The 20,000-nt window shown below is 54.7% G+C and overlaps 1 protein-coding gene across 1 annotated transcript in view; it reads left to right on the forward strand.

Moving 5' to 3' along the window:
* Positions 1–20,000, forward strand: part of CSMD1 (CUB and Sushi multiple domains 1) — a 741,603-nt gene that overhangs the window by 444,914 nt on the left and 276,689 nt on the right. Inside the window, exon 7 of the mRNA XM_070407812.1 lies at positions 15,691–15,768. Within this exon, the coding sequence (XP_070263913.1) occupies positions 15,691–15,768 (78 nt within the window). The remainder of the gene's footprint in view (positions 1–15,690; positions 15,769–20,000) is intronic.

Genomic DNA, 20,000 nt, shown 5'->3' on the forward strand with positions numbered 1-20,000 from the left:
TCTGAGGCGGAGTGTGCAATTTCATTCATTAGAGCTGGTGCATCAATGGCTCAACGCCTCGCCCGGAGGCCGCCTCGGGGAGCAAATGAACTTCTGAGTTCGTTCCAGGCTTTTAATTCAAAGTGCTTTCATGTAGTGGTTTATTTTTAAAGTTTCATTTAAAATGTTAAGAGCTGACACGTCTTCGCCATTGCACATAAACCACTTGCGCTAAAACCTTTCTTTCCACGTTGCGTGAGTGAGGCTCACGCTGGCGAATCCTGAGCCCACCGCGTGGTCAGTAAAGGCAGAAGTGAAATAGAGTGAGTTGTGGCCGGGCGGCGCTGCTGCGCTCTGGGGCTTGAGGAACACACGGGCTCGGAGGGCATCATCCCTGTGAAGTGTTGTCCTGCACTTCCGTTTGCGTGCTGAGACCAGGGCTCTGGCTCTCAGGTGGCGAGCGCTCAGTGCTCTCACTCCTCAGCTCGTCTCTGTGACTGGCAGAGCCCTTGGGTCTGCAGACCAGTTAGTTTGCAAGATGCTGGCATGCACCCTGGTGGCAGCGCGGGGCGCGTGCAAATGTCACCCTGGGCTCCGCACAGTCCTGGAGGCTGTCGGCCCACGTTGTCAGCAATTACTCAGGGAAGGTGAGATCACGGTGGCGGCGGGGGGGGGGGGAGGCGGGGGGCGGTCTCCTGCTTCTGCGGAGATCGCTCCACCCAGGCGTCCCCCGCACAGGACATCAAGCTCCATCCCAGCTCCATCGCGCCCTGAGGCAGCTGGTCAGCTTGACAAGGCACAGGCCATGGTGCTTGTTCCCTCGGTCACCACCCTGAACAGCGAGGCGTTGCCTCCTGTAGCGAGTCACCCAACCAATAGCAATAATACATATACGGGTGTCCCCAGATGTGTTACACACTTTGAATAATTATAAAGGCAGTGCTTATTTTTTAAAAAAATGTTTTTACTGATTTCAGAGACGAAGGGAGAGGGAGAGAGAGAAACATCCATGATGAGAGAGAATCATTGACTGGCTGCCTCCTGCACACCCCCTACTGGGGATCGAGCCTGCAACCAGGGCGTGTGCCCTGACCAGGAATCGAACCCTGATCTCCTGGTTCATAGGTCGACAACTCAACCACTGAGCAACACTGGCTGGGCCACAGTGTTTATTAAAATGCATTTCAGTTTCAAAATTGAGCTATCAGCTGTTAAAGTGTGTATACATTTGGGGGACACCTTGCATTAAGAATATGCAAATCAGATACAGCCGGCATACTGTTAGCCTGGGCTGTAGACCAATGATTAATCACCACTGTCGCAGCCTTCAGGAGCTCATAATGGAATTAGTGGCTCTCAACATATTTGGGTCAGACGCCCCATTGAAAATGTAGCAAAAGCTACGAATTCTCTCCATCCATCGTAGACTTCACAGGCAGTTTTATGAACTACAGTTTTGCCTGACATCCTGGGGTCACAGTGGGGTTTCAGGTAAAGAATTATGTATATTTATAGCCACACAGGGTTAGAACGCTCACTCTTAGCGGTAGGCCGAGGAAGACGCGAGTGTAGAGTGGTGACGGATACAGACAGGTACAGAGGCGGGTACAGGCACACAGCGTTTTTGACAGGTGTCTGTCGGTAGAGCAGGCGACAGTGTGACGAGGACAGCAATGGGCCGTGGGTGGATGTGAAGCTGAGGAGAAAAGGAGAAAATTTACCCTGAAAAGAGCAATCTGGGAGGTGAATTGGAAAATCACGAGTGCTTGGAAGAGGTGGAATTAGATCTGACATTTGTAGAAGATGATGGAAAAGTGTGTGCTGGCCAAAGTGTGACTGACAGGTTAAGGAACTGGAACCGGGTTGTTGGGGACAAGAGGTGGGTGGAGAACGCCTGGGCGGGGGAGGCCTCACGGGGGGGGGCAGCGGGGGCAGAAATGAGCCCTTCGTCGCCACGGATAAATGCCCCCACGAGGGCGCTCTGTTCTTCCAAGGACGACCGCCGTTCAGAGAGCGGGAGGCCAGGCAGGGCTTGTCCCCCGGGGAGGGTAGGAGACCCTGCTTACTTTTCATTCAGAGGAAGTGTCCTGCCTGCATTTTCTGACTACAGTGCCTAATTCAGGTTCTAACATAGAGCTGCTGCTACAAACAGTGCATCGCCTTGCTGAGCAGAAATACGTCTACTTACTGAGAACTGTAAACACAGAAATTGTAGCCCATTTTTAAAAAAAATATGTTTTATTTATTATTTTTTTTTACAGAGAGGAAGGGAGAGGGATAGAAAGTTAGAAACATCGATGAGAGAGAAACATCGATCAGCTGCCTCCTGCACACCCCCCACTGGGAATGTGCCTGCAACCAAGGCACATGCCCTTGACCGGAATCGAACCTGGGACCCTTGAGTCCGCAGGTCGACGCTCTATCCACTGAGCCACACCGGTCAGGGCAGCCCATTTTATACACTGAGATTCTGGTACGACCATTGCCACGTCATGGGAAGTGGACAGTGAAATGTTTGCCTTGAGACTTGGGTGAGCAAACTGAGCCATGGCCCAGCTGGTGTGGCTCAGTGGTTGAACGTCGACCTATGAGTCAGGTGGTCACAGTTTGATTCCCAATCAGGACACATGCCCAGGTTGCAGGCTCCATCCCCAGTGGGGGGCGTGCAGGAGGCAGCCGGTCAGTGATTCTCTCTCATCATTGATGTTTCTATCTCTCTCTCTCTCTCCCTTCCTCTGTCTGAAATCAATAAAAACATATTTAAAAAAAAATAATAATAATAAATAAAAGCATTTGAAAAAAAGAAAAAAAGATGACCTTGAACCAGCCTTAGACACCCTGACTGATATGCTGTCAGCTCCCAGGAGGTCCCGAGGCCTCGCGCCCTGGGCCAGCACCGGGTCTCCTTCCTTCCCCAGCCTCCCTGTCCACTGCCCACCAGCAGGGTTTCCTGAGTGAGCGGGGAGACGCTGTCCCTGCGGAGCCACTGCCCTCTTGGGAAGGAGGAAGTGGGGGGTTCGAAGCTGGGTGGGAGCATGTTGCACTCGGGTAATTCAAAATCAACATTTAAGATGGAAATCCGTCCATTCTTAGGATGGTGGGCGCGTTCCGGACAACCCACGCTCAGAGCTCACCGCGGAGCTGCAAAGACGGGGTCTGGCGGTCCTGACGCAGCTGAGCGTCCCGGCTGCCCCTTGGCCCCTCGGAGGCGATTCTCATGATTCTTTCTATTAGGACGGCACAGTCATCTGTAAAAACCTTCTGATCGACTGTTTCTTAGAAAATTCCATTTGGATTGCAATTTTCTAATTGGCAAAAAGCCTCAGAACCTAGGTAGGAAGTAGTCACTCCACTGAAAACATTGAAAGCATTACTGGAAAGCCTTCGGAAAGCGACCACTGGGGCGAACTAAAATTACACAAATTTAAACTCAGTGACATTCACACCTTTGCTGAATTTCTGTTCCTCCGATGAAGGAGCGTTTTGCAGGTGGGTCTGTTTTTTCACAACTTCTTTTGTGTCTCATGGGTCCTTCCATGGCACCCGGGGTGTCCAGGAGAACTTTCATGACAGGAATTCTGGAGATGAAAGCGCTTTGGCATGAATTTGTCTCCACCTTTTAAAGAAAATGCCATTATTGCCCCAAGACTGGAGGCAACATTCTTTACCTCCTGAGACTCGTCAAGTGACTGACCTCTCTGAATTGCCCCTAATGCAATATGTCTGCATTTTTATTGCTAAAAAAAATGAAAGTATTTTAATATCACACCCTTTGATCTGAACTGGCTATGCCATCTACAGATATCATCTTGATGTGTGTGGATCATAACTTAATACTTATTAATACATCTTGCACCGTTCAGTGTCTTTTTAATGTTCCTTTTCCAAATCTCATATGACTAGCAATTTTCTTTGCCTGGGCAGCTCTGTTCTCAGAGCCGTTCCTTGTGAAATGAAGTTTGCACTCGGATGATTACTCTCTGGGTCTTATTTCATTAGCGGGTTTTAATCTGATGACTGCTAGGCGGGAAGCATGTGACTCCTCAGGTTCATGTAGTTTTCTCAGCAACAGGTCGTCAAGAAGCGGCCAGGTTCTCCGTGCAGCGTGGCCAGCATTTACCAGGCAGGCATTGCGAAGGAAAAACAAAATACGTAAAATAAAACTCAGGGGCCATCCAGGAAAATGTCAGGTTTGCTAGTTGAAGGATCGATATTGGAACGGAATTTGTGGACTGGAACCCAGATTCTTTGTCCGCCGGAATCGAAGAATGACTCCACGGACAGAGGGTAGTAGAGCAAAGGTGGAGATTTGTTGAAGAACAAGTACAGACTCCCACGTGGGGAGGGGGAAAGGGTCCCACCGACTTCCTGTTTCCAAGGTTTATAAAGGCTGCAGTCCCTGTGCCCTGACATCCCCTCTGATTGGTCAACATTCCCTTTCGAATTGGTTACTATAGTGACTCCTGAGGCCCTCCTCCCTCATTGTCCTCCTGTTCCTCCTGGGCTTTCTTCCTCCTTCTTTATTTGTAAATATAGACCTTTTTGGCTACTCCCAGTTCCCTTGTCTTATGGAAATGCAGCTGCACCTAGCTTGCTTGTCTTATGGAGATGTACCTTCTCCCCTTCTGTAGCCCTGTGTTTTTCCATGGACCCCAATTTTAAAAATTCCCTAAACCTGCCTATGTTCCCCAAAATTCCTGTTTCAATGTCATGTCCTTTGTTCCCCTAGAAACGAAATCATGTTGTAACAACGATGAACAAGAAGTTTATTCCTTGCTAACTTAAAGTCACCCTCCAGTTGCCTGCCCAGAGGGTTCCCCACCCAGAAAAAGCCTGCCTGGAGTCCTGTAAAACCTCTGACTCCTCATCCCTGGTTGCTGGCACCATTTGGGGGCTCAGCCCACCTGGTGTCCAGATAACCTAATACATTTATAATCCTATAAAAAATGAAATAAAATAAAGTAACCCTCCAAAAAGCGTAACTTAAACAGTCACTCAGGGACAACACAGGCAGTAGCCCGGTTCCACACAACTCCAGTTCTCTGCCAGGAGCAAGAGGCCTTTTCCTGTCCCTCTGGGGAGCCCTGCATGGAACAGACCCCACCCCCAGGAGGCGGGGCTCCCTGTTGAGAGGGACCTCCCCTGAAGGTCACTGGCAAGGACAGCTGGGGAGGCACCAGCTTCCCAGGCTCTGGGCCACTGCAGGGAGGACCCCCAGATTGCTGGGGACACACCGAGCTGAGCCTCTGCAGGTGGCCAGGACCCAGGCAGACAGGAGAGGCTGCCACCATCACCATCAGTGACAGGCAGAATCCTATATAATAAAAGGGAAATATGCAAATGGACCCTAAGGGCAGAATGACTGGGAATGACCAGTCGCTATGATGCACACTCACCACCAGGGGCAGACACTCAATGCAGGAGCTGCCCCCTGGTGGTCACTGCATGTCCACAGGGGGAGCACCGCTCAGCCAGAAGCTGGCTCATGGCTGCCCAGTGCAGCAGCGGGAGCCTCTCCTGCCTCTGCGGTAGCGCTAAGGATGTCCCACTAACGGCTTAGGCCTGCTCCCCGCCTTCCAAAGGGCTCCTGGGCTGCCAGAGGTATGTCTGACTGCCAGCTTAGGCCCGCTCCTAAGCCGTCAGTTGTACATCCCCCAAGGGGCCTGGGCTGAGGGACCCGCCCCCCCCCGCCCCCGAGTGCATGGATTTTCGTGCACCAGGCCTCTAGTCTTAAAATAAAAGACAAGTCACACTCATAGGAATGGAGAGTGGAGGCCGGTTGCCAGGCACTGGGAGGTGGAGAGCACAGACTCCCTGATAAAGGGCAGGGACTTCAGTGATGAGAGGAGGGAGCGCAGACGCAACGCACAGCCTGTGACCGCGTTTCCAATCCTGTGCTGCTCACTGGCAGCTGGCTAAGTTAGATCTCCCCTGGTCGTAGCACAAAGAAGGAGAGGGAGCCGCATGGATGGGTGTGCTGGTTGGCGTGAGGTGGCCATCCTGTCACACGGGAGAGCAACACAGCATGTCTTACCCGGCCAGTGTGGCTCAGTGGTTGACCGTCCACCCAGGAACCAAGAGGTCACCGGTTTGACCCCTGGTCAGGGCACATGCCCAGGTTGCACGCTCCGTCTACAGTCAGGGGCGTGCAGGAGGCAGCCCATCAATGATGTTCCTGCAACCAAGGCGCATGCCCTTGACTGGGAATCGAACTTGGGACCCTTCAGTCCACGGGCTGGCGCTCTAACCACTGAGCCACAGGCTAGGGCTCTGCAACCTCCTGCAGGTGGTTAAGTTGTTTCTGATGAGAATCTCCCAGGACGGGCACCCCCTGGAGAGGTGGAACACAAGCCAGAGTTGAAGGACACCCTCACTTTGCAAAGGTAGACAAGGTGAACAGCACCACGTGGGTGCTCCTGTAGCTTTAAGACGACCCTGGCAGCTATGCTTTCTTTTCTTCTTGGATTTCCAATGACTTGTGCAGACGCAGGAGCTCCCAGGAGTACTGGCAGAGAACCCTGACCTTCACAGCACGGCCTAAGCTTGGAAGGTGGAGGCCTGGGCCTGGGCAGCAGCACTCCATCTCCCTGGGCCAGGCCAAGGGGTAGCGGGCAGCCAGGGCGGCGGGAGAAGCTTAGCCCCCGAGAGGAGCCCCGGGATGCGGTTTGAGTTGACGTGGAGGGAAGGTGCTGCCCCACATGAGGGACTTGGTCAGGAGAGACCAGCCACAGAGCACGGCAAAGGGGGGAAGGTCTGTACGGGGAGTTTGGCAAAGCCAATGGGTTGTGGGCTTGATCCCCAGTAGGAGGCGTGCAGGAGGCAGCCAAGAGGCGGGTAAGAATTTATGTTAGCATCGCCCTTTAATTTAATTCCAACTCAATCCCAGCGCCTGTTCCTAAAAGAGTCCTGGAGATTAAGAACTGAAATTCTCTAGGAGGACGGGAAAACTGGGTCGGTGCCGCGCTCATGTCTTTGTCCCCGGAGGAGAGGCAGGCCCGTCTCCCCTGGCAGGATGCACGGACGGGTCATTACTGCTGATCGGCTTATCGCTAGAGAGAGAGGGAGATAGGTCATTATCCCTTCAGAAAGCAGCTGTCTGTGATAAAGTCGGCAAATTCCTTCACAGGAGGTAAAGGAAATGCAATTTCCAGTGAAGCAACTACCGCCCCGTTCCCATCCGATAGAAGGTCAAGGTGGAGTGGGTGCCCACGGGGGTCTGAGTGCTTTGTGTGAATTAGTGCTCCATCCCCCCTTTGGTGGGCCCCTCCCCCAGTGGCCCCAGGGGAGGGCCTGGTTCCCTGGGGAGAGTGACCTTGCAGCTCCCTGTGAAGCTGCCCAGGTGGCCCTTCTCACCTTGCCCGGCCTCCCCTCGCTCTCCCTGTGATCATCCACCACCTGGTTACCACGGGAACGAAAGCTCAGCCTCCTGGGGAGGTCGATGTGAATATCACGCCACGTGGGATTAGAACTCTGAGAGTAATAGGAAATTAAAGCGTTCTGCCCAAGGACCTTGAGTTATTAATCCAATGTGACGTTTTACATAAGTGAGTCTAGTTGGGATAACGTCTGGCCTGGTTGGGAGAAAAAGAAATATGACCGTCATCCAGCCCCTAATGGAGTCACGGGCCTGGAGAGCGGGCAGGGGCTCCGCCAGTCACAGGGGAGGCGGGCCCTCCTCCGGGCCTCCTGAGAGAAGCACAGAGCAGCCCATGCGGACGGTCACAGGGCGGAGAGCAGCAGGAATGTCTCCACGGGGTGCCATCAGCCAGCGGCCAGGGAGGTCTCTGCAGGCCCGGAGCTCATGCCACTCAGGAAGCCCTGGGCGCGGGGGGAGCGGGCAGGCGTGGGGGGAGCTACAGCTTCAGGGGGCACGCAGAGGCCTGCCCACCAGGGAAGCCGTCTGCGCCCCATGTGCCTCCTACAGGGATCAGGAGGTTATTGGTTAGAGTGCGATAGTGAGGAAGCTGCATCCCGACCTGAGCGTGATGGTGGGAAGGGTTTACTGGGAGTGTGTTTACACGTGACAATGGCATTAGGCTCATTTCTGTTGGAAAGCATCCTGCTTTTTCCGAGATGCGTGCTGACGCATTGATGGGCTTGTGGATTGATGTTCTGATATTTGCTTCCAAACCAGCTGGGTTGGGAGGGACGTCTGTATACGATATACCTAAAAAGAAAGAAAAGAATAGCTACGATTGGTAATTATTGCAAATGAGCAATGGGCATATGTGAGGGCAGGACGCTTGTATCTGTGATTTTTTACGTCTGAAGTGACTGTTTCATGCAATAAAGATAAAGAAAACAGCAACCCCTGCAGCACACAAGAGGAAAGCAGTCAATCACTCCCATCAGCCGCCTGGACGCCGCTCTCCTATCACCTGCAGCATGTTGTCCTTTGCATCCGCACAATATAAATGGAGTTGTTTGTGAGCGTGTCACAGCATCGGGTGGGGGGCTGCGCCTCCCAGTGAGCTCCCAGCTGCTTCCAGGAGGCGGAACGAGGGGAGGGGGTGGGCACTAGGTCTGTAGATGGAAGGAGGGCAGTGCCTCCTGGGGGAGGGGTGGATGCCGGGAAGGCCACTCTCCCAGGCGCAGTCTCGGCTTCTGGGGGGAGCGGGGCAGAGGGAGCACCTGTAGGGCTGAGAGCTCTCGGTGTGCAATTCAGTGGTGGGTGCAACCCATCCAGTCTCATCGCTGCTGCTAACAGGCGGTCAGAGTCGCCCACAGGCCTTCGAGGGAGAGCGGCTCTGGGAGCCACGTGGGCGCGTCCTCTGCTCCCACCGCCCAGAGGGCTGCTCCGCCCGTGCTCAGTGGAGACCATCCCAGAGAGAGCGAACCCACCTAACTAGTTGTCCAGGTACCTGAGGGACATCAAGAACCCACCTAACTAGTTGTCCAGGAGCCTGAGGGACATCAAGAACCCACCTAACTAGTTGTCCAGGTGCCTGAGGGACATCAGGAACCCACCTAACTAGTTGTCCAGGTGCCTGAGGGACATCAGAAACCCACTTAACTAGTTGTCCAGGTGCCTGAGGGACATCAAGAACCCACCTAACTAGTTGTCCAGAAGCTTGGGGGCATTGGGAACCCACCTACCTAGTTGTCCAGGAGCTGGAGCAACATCAGCAACCCACCTAACTAGTTGTCCAGGAGCCTGAGGGCATCAGGAACCCACTTAACTAGTTGTCCAGGAGCTGGAGCAACATCAGCAACCCACCTAACTAGTTGTCCAGGAGCCTGAGGGACATCAGGAACTCACCTAACTAGTTGTCCAGAAGCCTGGGGGCATTGGGAACCCACTTAACTAGTTGTCCAGGAGCTGGAGCAACGTCAGCAACCCACCTAACTAGTTGTTCAGGAGCCTGAGGGACATCAGGAACTCACCTAACTAGTTGTCCAGAAGCCTGGGGGCATTGGGAACCCACTTAACTAGTTGTCCAGGAGCTGGAGCAACGTCAGCAACCCACCTAACTAGTTGTCCAGGAGCCTGAGGGACATCAGGAACTCACCTAACTAGTTGTCCAGGATCCTGGGGGCATTGGGAACCCACCTAACTAGTTATCCAAGGGCTGGAGTAGCATCAGGAACATCCCCACCAGCAGTGCCCGAGGGCTCCCTTCCCTCCACACCCTCGCCAGCACGTGTCTTTTGTTGGTAGCCATTCTGACGGGTGCAGTGATACCTCACCGTCGTTTTAACCGGCATCTCTCTGCTGGTCAGTGATGTTGAGCATCTTTTCGTGTCTCCTGGCCGTCAGGGAACATGTCCTGAGGCGCACGTACCACAAGGTGCCGAGGGGGCGCCCGCGTCGTTGACCCTGTGGGGCCCCCAGAGGGTGTGAGGGCCCCCAGACACACAGTCACATGTTGAGGGCAGCAGGCTCGCGGGGCCTGGACCCCGCCTGTGGCGGTGGAGGCGGTGGTGCCCGGCTCGGAGATGCAGCCGCTCTTTCCTCTTGCTCCAGCCTCAGGGACCTCAGCCTTGGCTCCCCGTGTAACAAGGGTCACACCCAGCAAACCCACACCCACGGCGCGGCCGGCACACCCCGTGCCCTGAAGGCCGCCGCATCACGGGAGGGAGAGTTCCATCGGTTCCTCGGAACAGAGACTCAGTTAAAAGGTTACACTCTGCGTAAGGATCTGACGAGAAAGCCTAACCTAGAGGATTTCCTCACATCTGGAACCAGAAACATCTGTCGGGGCAGCGTAGAGGAAGCATTGCCCCACACTCCCACTGCCTGCTGCAGTGACACCCTCCCCATGGCCGCCCTCCCGGGTTTCTCTCTACGATGGGAAGTCCTGGGGGTCCCGGGTCTTGTTTATAGATCAGGTGAGTTTCACAGACAAGGACGCGGGTTCTGTACGTACGAGAGGGATGGCAGCCCTGTCTGCGGTGGGACTTACGGCTCCGTCCACGTGGGATGCCTTGGCGGCTGTGGTTTCAACCTGTTAGAGCTGCTTTCAGGTTCCCTACCTCAGTGGTTCTCAACCTTCTGGCCCTTTAAATACAGTTCCTCATGTTATGACCCAACCATAAAGTTATTTTCGTTGCTACTTCATAACTGTAATGTTGCTACTGTTATGAATCGTCATGTAAATGTCTGATATGCAGGATGGTCTTAGGCGACCCCTGTGAAAGGGTCGTTCGACCGCCAAAGGGGTCGCGACCCACAGGTTGAGAACCGCTGCTCTACGTGGATGGAAGGTCTAGCCAATCATATTAAAAACCCTTGTCTTCGAATGCGTGCCTTCCGGCATCACCAAGGTCTGCGTGTGACCCGCACAGCAGCTGCTCGCCTGCCTGCCCGCCCTCCCGCCTGCGAAGGCACTAACCCCTGGGCTGCCCGGGTTGGTGAGGAGGGTGAGGAGGAGAGAGGCTGTGCCTACAGCATCAGCGGGGTTGGCATTTACCCGTGTCGCCTATGGAACGTGTCAGCGCTAACCAGACTTTATTCTCCGTTTCCTCGCGCGCGCCTCCCAGAAAGTGCCCGTAATTAATTTCTCAGCGACGGCGCTGACAGTCGCTCACGGAGAAATGTTATTCTTCCCACGTAAGGGGCATCCCATTCTGTCCTTCCTTCACCACATTGAGTTTGATTTAATGGAAGCGGCGAGGCTCTGAAAGTGCTGGGGAGACAGCGCAGTAATAGCACTCACACAACAGGAATAATTAAAGCAAAAGTCGGGGGGAGGAGCCACATTTACATGGGAAATGCCATTAGGGCTGCATGTTGCTCAGTGGTGAGCGCCCAGCTCAGAGCCAGGAGGTCACGGTCGAGGCCGGGCAGGGCACATGCGGGTTGCTGAGGGGCAGTAGTCAGGGCATTGGCGGACACAGCTGGTGAGGAGACACGGTGGGGGTTATCCAGGCAGCACTTTTACTTTCTTCCTGATCATTTTTAGGTTTTTCCCAAATTCTCAGGAATGTGCAGGGAGGAGCATAATCATAAGGAAAGTACCTGTAGGAAAGTAAAACCCCCATGCGCTGTGGCTTCGGGCATATCTTTCTCTGTAAGAGGATCGATATTAGTGAACATTCAACTCAGGTCCAAGCAAATTGCATACAAATTCATCCAACGATTAGTGAGGCGATTGTAAATTCTGACTTGGAAGACGAGCGTTTGAGGAAACACACGGGGTGTAGACCTGTTTCAGTGTGACATCACATCGCACAGTCACACGCTGTAAGAGAAGAACAGCTACGCTGTGAGTGTGGGTGAATCTGCAGGAGGCAGCGCTACCTGATGAGCTGCTAGCAGGTACCAGCTGAGCGGTGCCGGCCGATGGGGCTGAGCCGCCCTGGGGCGTCCCCGGGGCCGGCACTGCCTCCCGCAGCTCGAGTCTCTCTGTGGGTCACTGTGATAACGGCGGATCCTACACACTGAGGCGGAGGGAGTAGGGGGTATAGAAAGCACGTGCGTAATGCCGCATGCACAGTATTCCTAGACGTATTGCTCATTCAGAGTAACATGACGACATTTCATTCGACTGCTGTCCGCCCCCTGGATGTGCCACCCAGGGGTGACGTGGGCACGTGAGCTCGATGGCGTCAGGTACTAGCGCATCTCAGGGCGACACGCGGCTGTGGACAAGGGTGCCCAGGGAAGGAGGAGGGAAACCGAGAGAGTGGTCTGGTGGCAGGTGCAGTGGCCCAGGGGAGGGAGCCTCGGGGTTCACTGTTACTGCTGGCATGTTCCCTATGAATAATTAGCATCTATAATCATAGAGGTGTAATATGCTAATTAGACCAGACGTCCTTCTGGATGACTTTTTGGACGAACCGCCGTGGTGGAGGGCTGAGCCCCTTGCGCGAATTTCGTGCATCGAGCCTCCAGTACAGCGGTTCTCAACCTTCCTAATGCCCCGACCCTTTCATACAGTTCCTCATGTTGTGGTGACCCCCAACCATAAAATTATTTCCGTTGCTACTTCATAACTGTAATGTTGCTACTGTTATGAATCGTCATGTAAATATCTGATATGCAGGATGTATTTTCATTGTTACAAATTGAACATAATTAAAGCATAGTGATTAATCACAAAAACAATATGTTATTATATATGTGTTTTCCTATGGTCTTAGGTGACCCCTGTGAAAGGGTCATTCGACCCCAAAATGGGTCGCGACCCACAGATTGAGAACGGCTGCTCTGGTAGGAAGTTACAGTTCGTTGCTGCCAATAGGAGTGGACATCCCTCTGGCGTGCCGCCTGGATGGAACTTCTTTGGCCTGGAGGGGCTTCCATGACATGATGACAATCCGCTGAGTTAATCGGTTCAGTAAGCGGGCTTGCAGTTTTAGCTACAGGACCAGCTTCTCCGTCACTGGCGGTTTACGTGAACGTTTCCTCTGTCTGAAGTTTCTCAAGGGCCCTGTCGCGGCAGATGGCAGTTCAGTTTGTTTAAAGCAATTTCCATCCTGGGTTTTCCTTTGGAATTTTCCCAGCCCTTATTGTGGGGAAAGCAGGACTCCGGACTCTGAGCCACGTTCCCTGTCGCAGGCAGCTCCGGGGACGGCAGATTTTCAAACAAGGAACGCAGGTCTCACCCCAAGCGCAACACCAGGGAGAGGTCGGAGTGAGGGCAGCTGATGCAGAAAAAGAGAGAGGGAGGGAGGGGGGGAGGGAGAGGGGGGGGGAGGAGAAATAGTAAATGAAACAGAACAGCTGTGCTCCCCATGTGGCTATCGCTGTGTTTTCAGTCTTCCTTGCCCGCAGTCTGCAGGCATTGCCCCGCAGTGCCCCCTCCGTCGTGTTGCTATGAGGAAGGAGGGCGGCTTCTGTGCTGGAAGTGGTTGAATCTGAATCATGGAGAAATGATCCCAGTCAGGGCAGACAAGTGAGTCTCAGACAAAAACATGAGCATGTGTGGAACCTTCCCTCCGAAAACACACGAACAGAGTGAAAGGAAACAGAAGAAATTAAACAAACAAATAAGAACCTGGCCGCTGGGCTGATGACAGTGAAGCTTGCAGGGGCCCTGCCCCAGTTCCTCCGTGGTGGGTGGAGGCGGGACCAAGGGCTCTTATCTGTCAGGAGAGGGATCGCACCTCCCTTTCGGAGGCCTGGCCGCCTGGCTACGTGCTTGGATCAGGACCTGCAGGCTGTGGACAAACGCGCCTGTGAGGGACCCTCCTGAGGTGCACCCAGCTCCCTGTCTGCAGCCGCACCCCTGCCGCACGGCCTCCTGGGGGATCTCTGTGCTGCTGAGGGAACTGCCAGGAGGCAGGAGGAGGGCAGGAGGAGGGCAGGAGGTGGGGACCCAGGGAAGAGAGGAAAGGGCCCTGGAGGGTGAGGGGGCGCCTTCACTTCCATAGGGTGTGAGCCAGCTGTCCAGTCAGAAGAGGGCAGCACTGGAGGCGGGAGGACCCATCAGGGATGGTCCAGGGCGGAAAGCGCCCCCCCACCCCCGCCCGCCCCTTAGTATTTTCTTTAAGGAAGAGGGAGAAGGACAAGCATCAAGGATGAGAGAGAATCATGGATCGGCTGCCTCCTGCACACCCCACATGAGGCTCGAGCCCGCAACCCAGGCAAGTGCCCTGACCAGGAATTGAACCCTGACCTCCTGGTTCATAGGTGGGCGCTCAACCACTGAGCCACGCCGGCTGGGCAGCACCTCCTTACCCTCCCTTCCCCCCCAAAAAAAAGAATCCCTGGTGCAGATGAGCTGAGCTCAGCGACACACACTTATTTTCAAAATTAAATCGATGGTTAGACGGCAGGCAGGTCCCGTATGTTCAGATCCCGTCACCGCACCGAGGCTGACTCCCTTTCTCTCCCTTTTATTCTCCGAGTGCGGCGGCGTGTTTGTCTGAGCTGTTTGCTTTGGGTGACATTTGCTCGGAGGAGTTCATGATCTCCACCGACTGTTCCTCAGTCACGGCATCCATCTCCTGTCTCCTGAGTGAGCGCAGGGCACCGATGTCAGCAGGACGCGCGGCGATGGGCCAGGGAGGCGCTGGCCGGGTCGCTGTAGAGCGTCCAGGGAGATGACACGGGCCACGCGCAGCCGGCAGGGCTGTGGGCCAGAGCAGGTCCCAGGCCCCTTCCCTGTTCTGTGTGGTCCTGGTCACGAGTTGCAAGCAAAGATTTGAGCCCCGATCTTCATGCCTTCAGCTCCTCCAGGCCGAGGTTCCCACATGTCCATCAGAAATGTGTAGATGAAATATTATTTTCTATTTCCGCCACAAACGCTGCCCACATTTTTTTTCCAGACGTGACCAGGAGCCTGAGCTTCTTATTACATGTGACGTGGGCCCTAGAAACATGGAGACACCTCCCCAAGTCTGAGAACAACGAGTCTAGAAACCAAGTCTTATATGTTCCCTTTATGTTGCATAAGGAGTAGGAGGGTCCGACGCACTTGTGCTCTGTTATTTAATACTCGAGGCCTGGTGCATGAAATTCGTGCATGGTGGGGGGCGGTCCCTCAGCCCGGCCTGCACTCTCTCCAATCCAGGACCCCTTGGGGGATGTCCGACTGCTGGTAGTTGGACATCCCTCTCGCAATCCGGAACTGCTGGCTCCTAACCACTCGCCTCCCTGCCTGATCGCCCCTAACCACCTCCACCTGCTGTCCCGATCACCCCCAACTGCCCTCCCCTGCTGGCCTGATGGCCCCTAACCACCTCGGCCTCGACCCTGCCACCATGGCTTTGTCCAGAAGGACATCGTCTCCTGGTCTAATTAGCATATTTCTATTTTATTAGTATAGATTGTGTCTCTTATACTTAGAGGATGCTTGTCTCCTACTAGCTCTCCGCCTTTGCGTCTCTGCTGAACTCTGCGTGATTGCATGAATATATGAATAAGTAAATGTGCAACTTTCATTTTATCTAAAATTTGTCGTGACTGTAGCAAATTTAGAAAACTGTTGTCACTACCCTTAAGCTGAGACGGGAATCTGCCTGACCACTACGGTGAAATGACAGTGGTTTGCGGAATCGGCCGTGGCTGGTGGTGAGCAGGTTGGGTAAGGAAGGTGAAGAGTGTACGTGATTTTTAGCTTTCGAAGCTGAGGCTGTAAGACACGGCCTCGCTGTTCGATGGCTGCTGTTGCTCGTTCACGAGCCCTTACACTTCACTCACTTGGCATCACTGGCCTCTCAGCCTGTGGCCCTTTCCCGGGCGCGGTGGGAAGTGCCGTGACAGGAGCGCTGAGGGCGGACGCCGGCTGCCTCTGACCCGCTCACGCTCTGTTCTCTCTCTTGCAGTGAAAAAGGCCATCGAGCTCAAGTCCAGAGGCGTCAAGATGCTGCCCAGCAAGGAGAGCAGCCCCAAGAACTCCGTCCGTAAGTCCCTCCTTTCTGTGCGGTCGGTTGGTCGGTCTGTCGGTCGGTCCGTCAGCAGAGGGGGCGGGAGTTCTCCCTGGGCTGTTTCTGGAGAAGTGGGTCTACGAAGGGCCCTCCCACCTCATCTCTGTCTACTTCTCTACCTTCCCCACCTCCGGGAGTCTTTTCTGGAGAAAGAATGTGTGTGACCTCACACTCGGGGGGGTGGGAGGGGAGGTCCTGTTGATTGTTGATCCTGCCTCCTGAGTGGACTTCAGCGCTGCCTCACTCTCTGTCCTCACTGGTCAGTGGTACAGCCCGAGGTTTCTCTCTTAAATAGATGTTTCCCTCCCAGGTTTTATCCCACTTTCTTTCTCTCCATCCTAGTATACCCTCCTTACCCCCCGACCCCCCACGCACACTATATTGATCTCTGGGACATAGGTGTCTGGTTCTGTAATTTCTAATAAAATATTCCTGGTTGAGCATCGCCCCATGAACCAGGAGGTCATTCAGACACCCAGCTCTTCTACTGCAGAGCGTTCAGGCACGAGCCCTGTTGTAAGGAGGTAGGTCTTCTGTTCTTATCTGAACACAACGGAACAGATTCGTAATTGCTCACTGGGTATTAGGAAGCGTCTGTCCTTCCTCCCCACAGTATTAAACTGTCTTTTTGTCTGACATGAGAATTAATCATTAGAGAAAATGAGGAGTTGAAGAAACGGTGAGCCTTCTAAGATCAGTGGTGAAATAAAATGGTAATGTTATTTATGCAGAAGGTGTGACAAAACTAAATTAAATGTTTCATGGAGAAAAGGGCACGGGCTTTGAAGCCAGAGAGACAGGGAGGCGAGGGCTGTAAAATTATTTACCTCCTCCCAGCATTTATCAAATTAAAATGGAAATGATTTTTGTCAGCTAGATAGAGCAGGTTGTTTGTACATTCCTGCTCCAGATGTGGCATTTCGTGGGCCTTCAGCAAAGCCAAGCCGTGAGGAACTTTCCAGATAACAGTGGAAAGAAGCAAAGAGCGTGCGCGTACGTGGTGGGTCAGCCGAGAATGGAGAGGGCGCGGGGTCTCTTTTCCGAGCAGGAGGAGGTGCAGAGCCTGAACGTTGTTTGTCAGATCTTAGAACACAGCTTCAGTCTTGGCGGTGAGGCTGGAACACAGGCCTCCCCAAGTCTGTCCGGCCACGATCTGGGCTCCGGGGCCCTGACCTGGAAGCCAAGGGCCATTCCTCCTCCGGCTCCGGCGACCCTGGGAGATGTGAGTTGCCCGTGAGCACAGTGAGATGGCGGCTGCAAGGGCTTCCTGGGGGCGTATGTATGGAGACGATCTCACCGACTACAGCTCATAGTGGATGTGGAACGCGGACCTGGGTGCCGCCTCATCCTCACGCCTGGGCATGCGTCCCGGCAGCTGGGCCCAGCCCCGGGCGCCGGGCTCCGGAGACCCACCTCTGAGGCCCCCGGGGAAGTGCAGGCACCCGGTGCTCTCCCTCCTGCAGGCCGCACGTCTGCACCTGGGCTCCCACCTGAGGGCCTGGGGAAGGAGGACATGGTCATGAGCACTGCTCAGCGCGGGCCACGGCCACTGTCACTGCTGTCCCACACGGGTCTCTGCTGACCCATCTTACCGTGTTCCCTCCCTGTGGCTCTCTCTGACTCACGGACTCCCCGGAGGCTGAGAGGGCAGCAGTGGCCATGAGCCACCTTTCCCATCCAGAGGACAGGCCTGCCCACTGAGGTTCCACCCGCTGTGTCCTGAGCCCTGGCCTGAGGGCTGCGGGAGTTGGCCGGGCCAGCAGCTGAGGGGGGGAGTGGGCATGTGCGGGCGGCGCTGCTTCCTCCCGGTGCCCCGCAAGGCCCCTCCAGCGGGCTGTGCTCCAGCTCAAAGGCCAGAGGTCACCGCTCTTCTCGAAGGGGCGGACGCTGTGTGACCCTGTTCTCTGGTGTCAGCACCATTCCCCGTCGCCTCCAGTACTGACACCCCGAGCCTGGGAGGCGCCGTCCCCGCTGTCACTAAGTCCCGCCTACCGCCCTGTGCCTGGCGCATCTCCAGGTTGGGTCTTTGAAAAACATATATTTACTAATTTCAGAGAGGAAGGGAGAGGGAGAGAGAGATTGAAACATCCATGATGAGAGAGTCATGGATCGGTTGCCTCCTGCACGCCCCCCACTGGGGATGGAGCCCACAACCTGGGCATGTGCCCTTGACTGCAATTGATCCTGGGACCCTTCAGTCCACAGGCCAACGCTCTATCCACTGAGCAACACCGGCTAAGGCTCTTCCTAATTATTTTAAGCTTCGGAAAGATTGGGGCATAAAGGGGCACATGACACAGCAGCGAAAACATCCAGAATGAGCTTGGAAAACCTCCAGCCAGGCCTTCTCCGCTCACTGAGTGGCGGTGGCATGGCCGTCTCCATCCCGAGACTGGGCCCTGGACGCTGAGTCATCCCACCCCCCTCCCGCCCGGCCTTCTCCCACTTGCTGAGTGACAGTGGCATGGCCGTCTCCATCCCGAGACTGGACCCTGGACGCTGAGTCATCCCACCCCCCTCCCGCCCGGCCTTCTCCCACTTGCTGAGTGACAGTGGCATGTCCATCTCCATCCCGAGACTGGACCCTGGACGCTGTCATCCCACCCCCCTCCCGCCCGGCGTTTCAGCAATGCATGCGGAGCCTTCTCCTCTTCCTGGCCTTGCCCTTCCCCTTGGCAGGACGCAGGAGGACACTTCAGTCGCGAACCTTGTGAGTCGCTGGGCCAGCTGACCCCTCAGTGCCCTCCAACCCCAAAGGCCAGAACGGAGGGAGGAGGAGGAGGAGGGACAGCCCGGCTGCTATTTCTCAGCGAGATTGTGTCCGTGTGAGGGAAGACGGATGGCTGTACAAACTCAGTATCGATTTGCTGTCACTCACCCGGGCGAACGGATGCCCGCACTGAGTCCCGGCCATTTGCTGTTACAACAGTTTGTGCCCGGGCCGGACGGGCCTGTGGTTCAGAACATTGTGTAATGGGAAGCCGCCGAATAACAAACTGCAGGAAAATGGAGCCGCGTAATGCATGGCCTCTCAGGCCCTGAGGGAGAAATAGCAAGGGGACTTTATGGGACAAATGGCCCTGGAATTCCCCGCCTTTGACTCTGAGCCATTCGAGTCCTAGCTCTTTGTTCCAAGGGCGATCCATCTCCCCTGCCATTGGAACCACCTGCAGGGAAGCTGAATGACGCTCATTTCAGGGTGCCCGAGGACAGGCCTGTTAATGAAAAGCCGTTGATTGAACGCTGTCCTCTGTAATGTTATCTTCCCTCTCCCCTGCCTTTCCTCTGTGACAGACAGAATTCCTGGGAAGGGCTGATTCCATGCCACCTTCCGCAGCTCCTTTTGTAGCATGAAACTGCAGAGTGGTGTCTTAGCTAATTTGCACAAAGATGCAATCGTAACTACTGGCTGTCTGAGTTGTCTGTGTGGCGTGGGGTGGCCTCCTAGCCCACCCGTGGGCAAACTGCGGCCCGCGGGCCAGATCCGGCCCATTTGAAATGAATAAAACAAACAAACAAAAAAAAGACCGTACCCTTTTATGTAACGATGTTTACTTTGAATTTATATTAGTTCACACAAACACGCCATCCATGCTTTTGTCCCGGCCCTCCGGTGCAGTTTAAGAACCCATTGTGGCCCTCGAGTCAAAAAGTTTGCCCACCCCTGCCTAGCCCAACTTCTAAACTCGGCCGTTCTAAAGGATTTCTCCTCCCGCCGGCCACACTGCGTTCATCCACCCGTCGGTACAGTGGCTAGATTCACAGTTGTGTTTTCTCAAGTTTGGAACGTGAGATCTGCTGGTGTGGAATCGTCTCTGTCTTTCCTCCCAACGTGCTGAGGTTGAAGGGAGCGTGAATCTTAGGTCTCTGGGTCCTTGCCGACCCGGGAGCCTCTACGCTTAGCGACAGTCACACACCTGGGTCATCGCTCTCTGTCTCCCACCCGCCCTGCCCCTCTGGGCCTTGTTTGCAGGGGCCTCACCGTCTCCTGTCCCTGCCTCTATGTCCCACCCGGTCAGGGACCTTGGAGGGAGGTCAGTGGATTCCTGTCCTTCTTCTGCGGTTCCCCTCACAGCCCTACAGGCTCCACACCTTTGTTAACCTGAAAAAAAAAATTCGAACCTGTGAAGCATTTTTGTGAGTTTATTTGAGCCAAACTGTGGACAGTGGCCGGGAAGCAGAGTCTCGGTGGACGGGGACAGTGCCCC

Source organism: Myotis yumanensis, unplaced genomic scaffold, assembly GCF_028538775.1.
Source record: "Myotis yumanensis isolate MYYU_CA2020_CCGP unplaced genomic scaffold, mMyoYum1.0.hap1 SCAF_3, whole genome shotgun sequence".
Lineage (NCBI taxonomy): Eukaryota > Metazoa > Chordata > Mammalia > Chiroptera > Vespertilionidae > Myotis > Myotis yumanensis.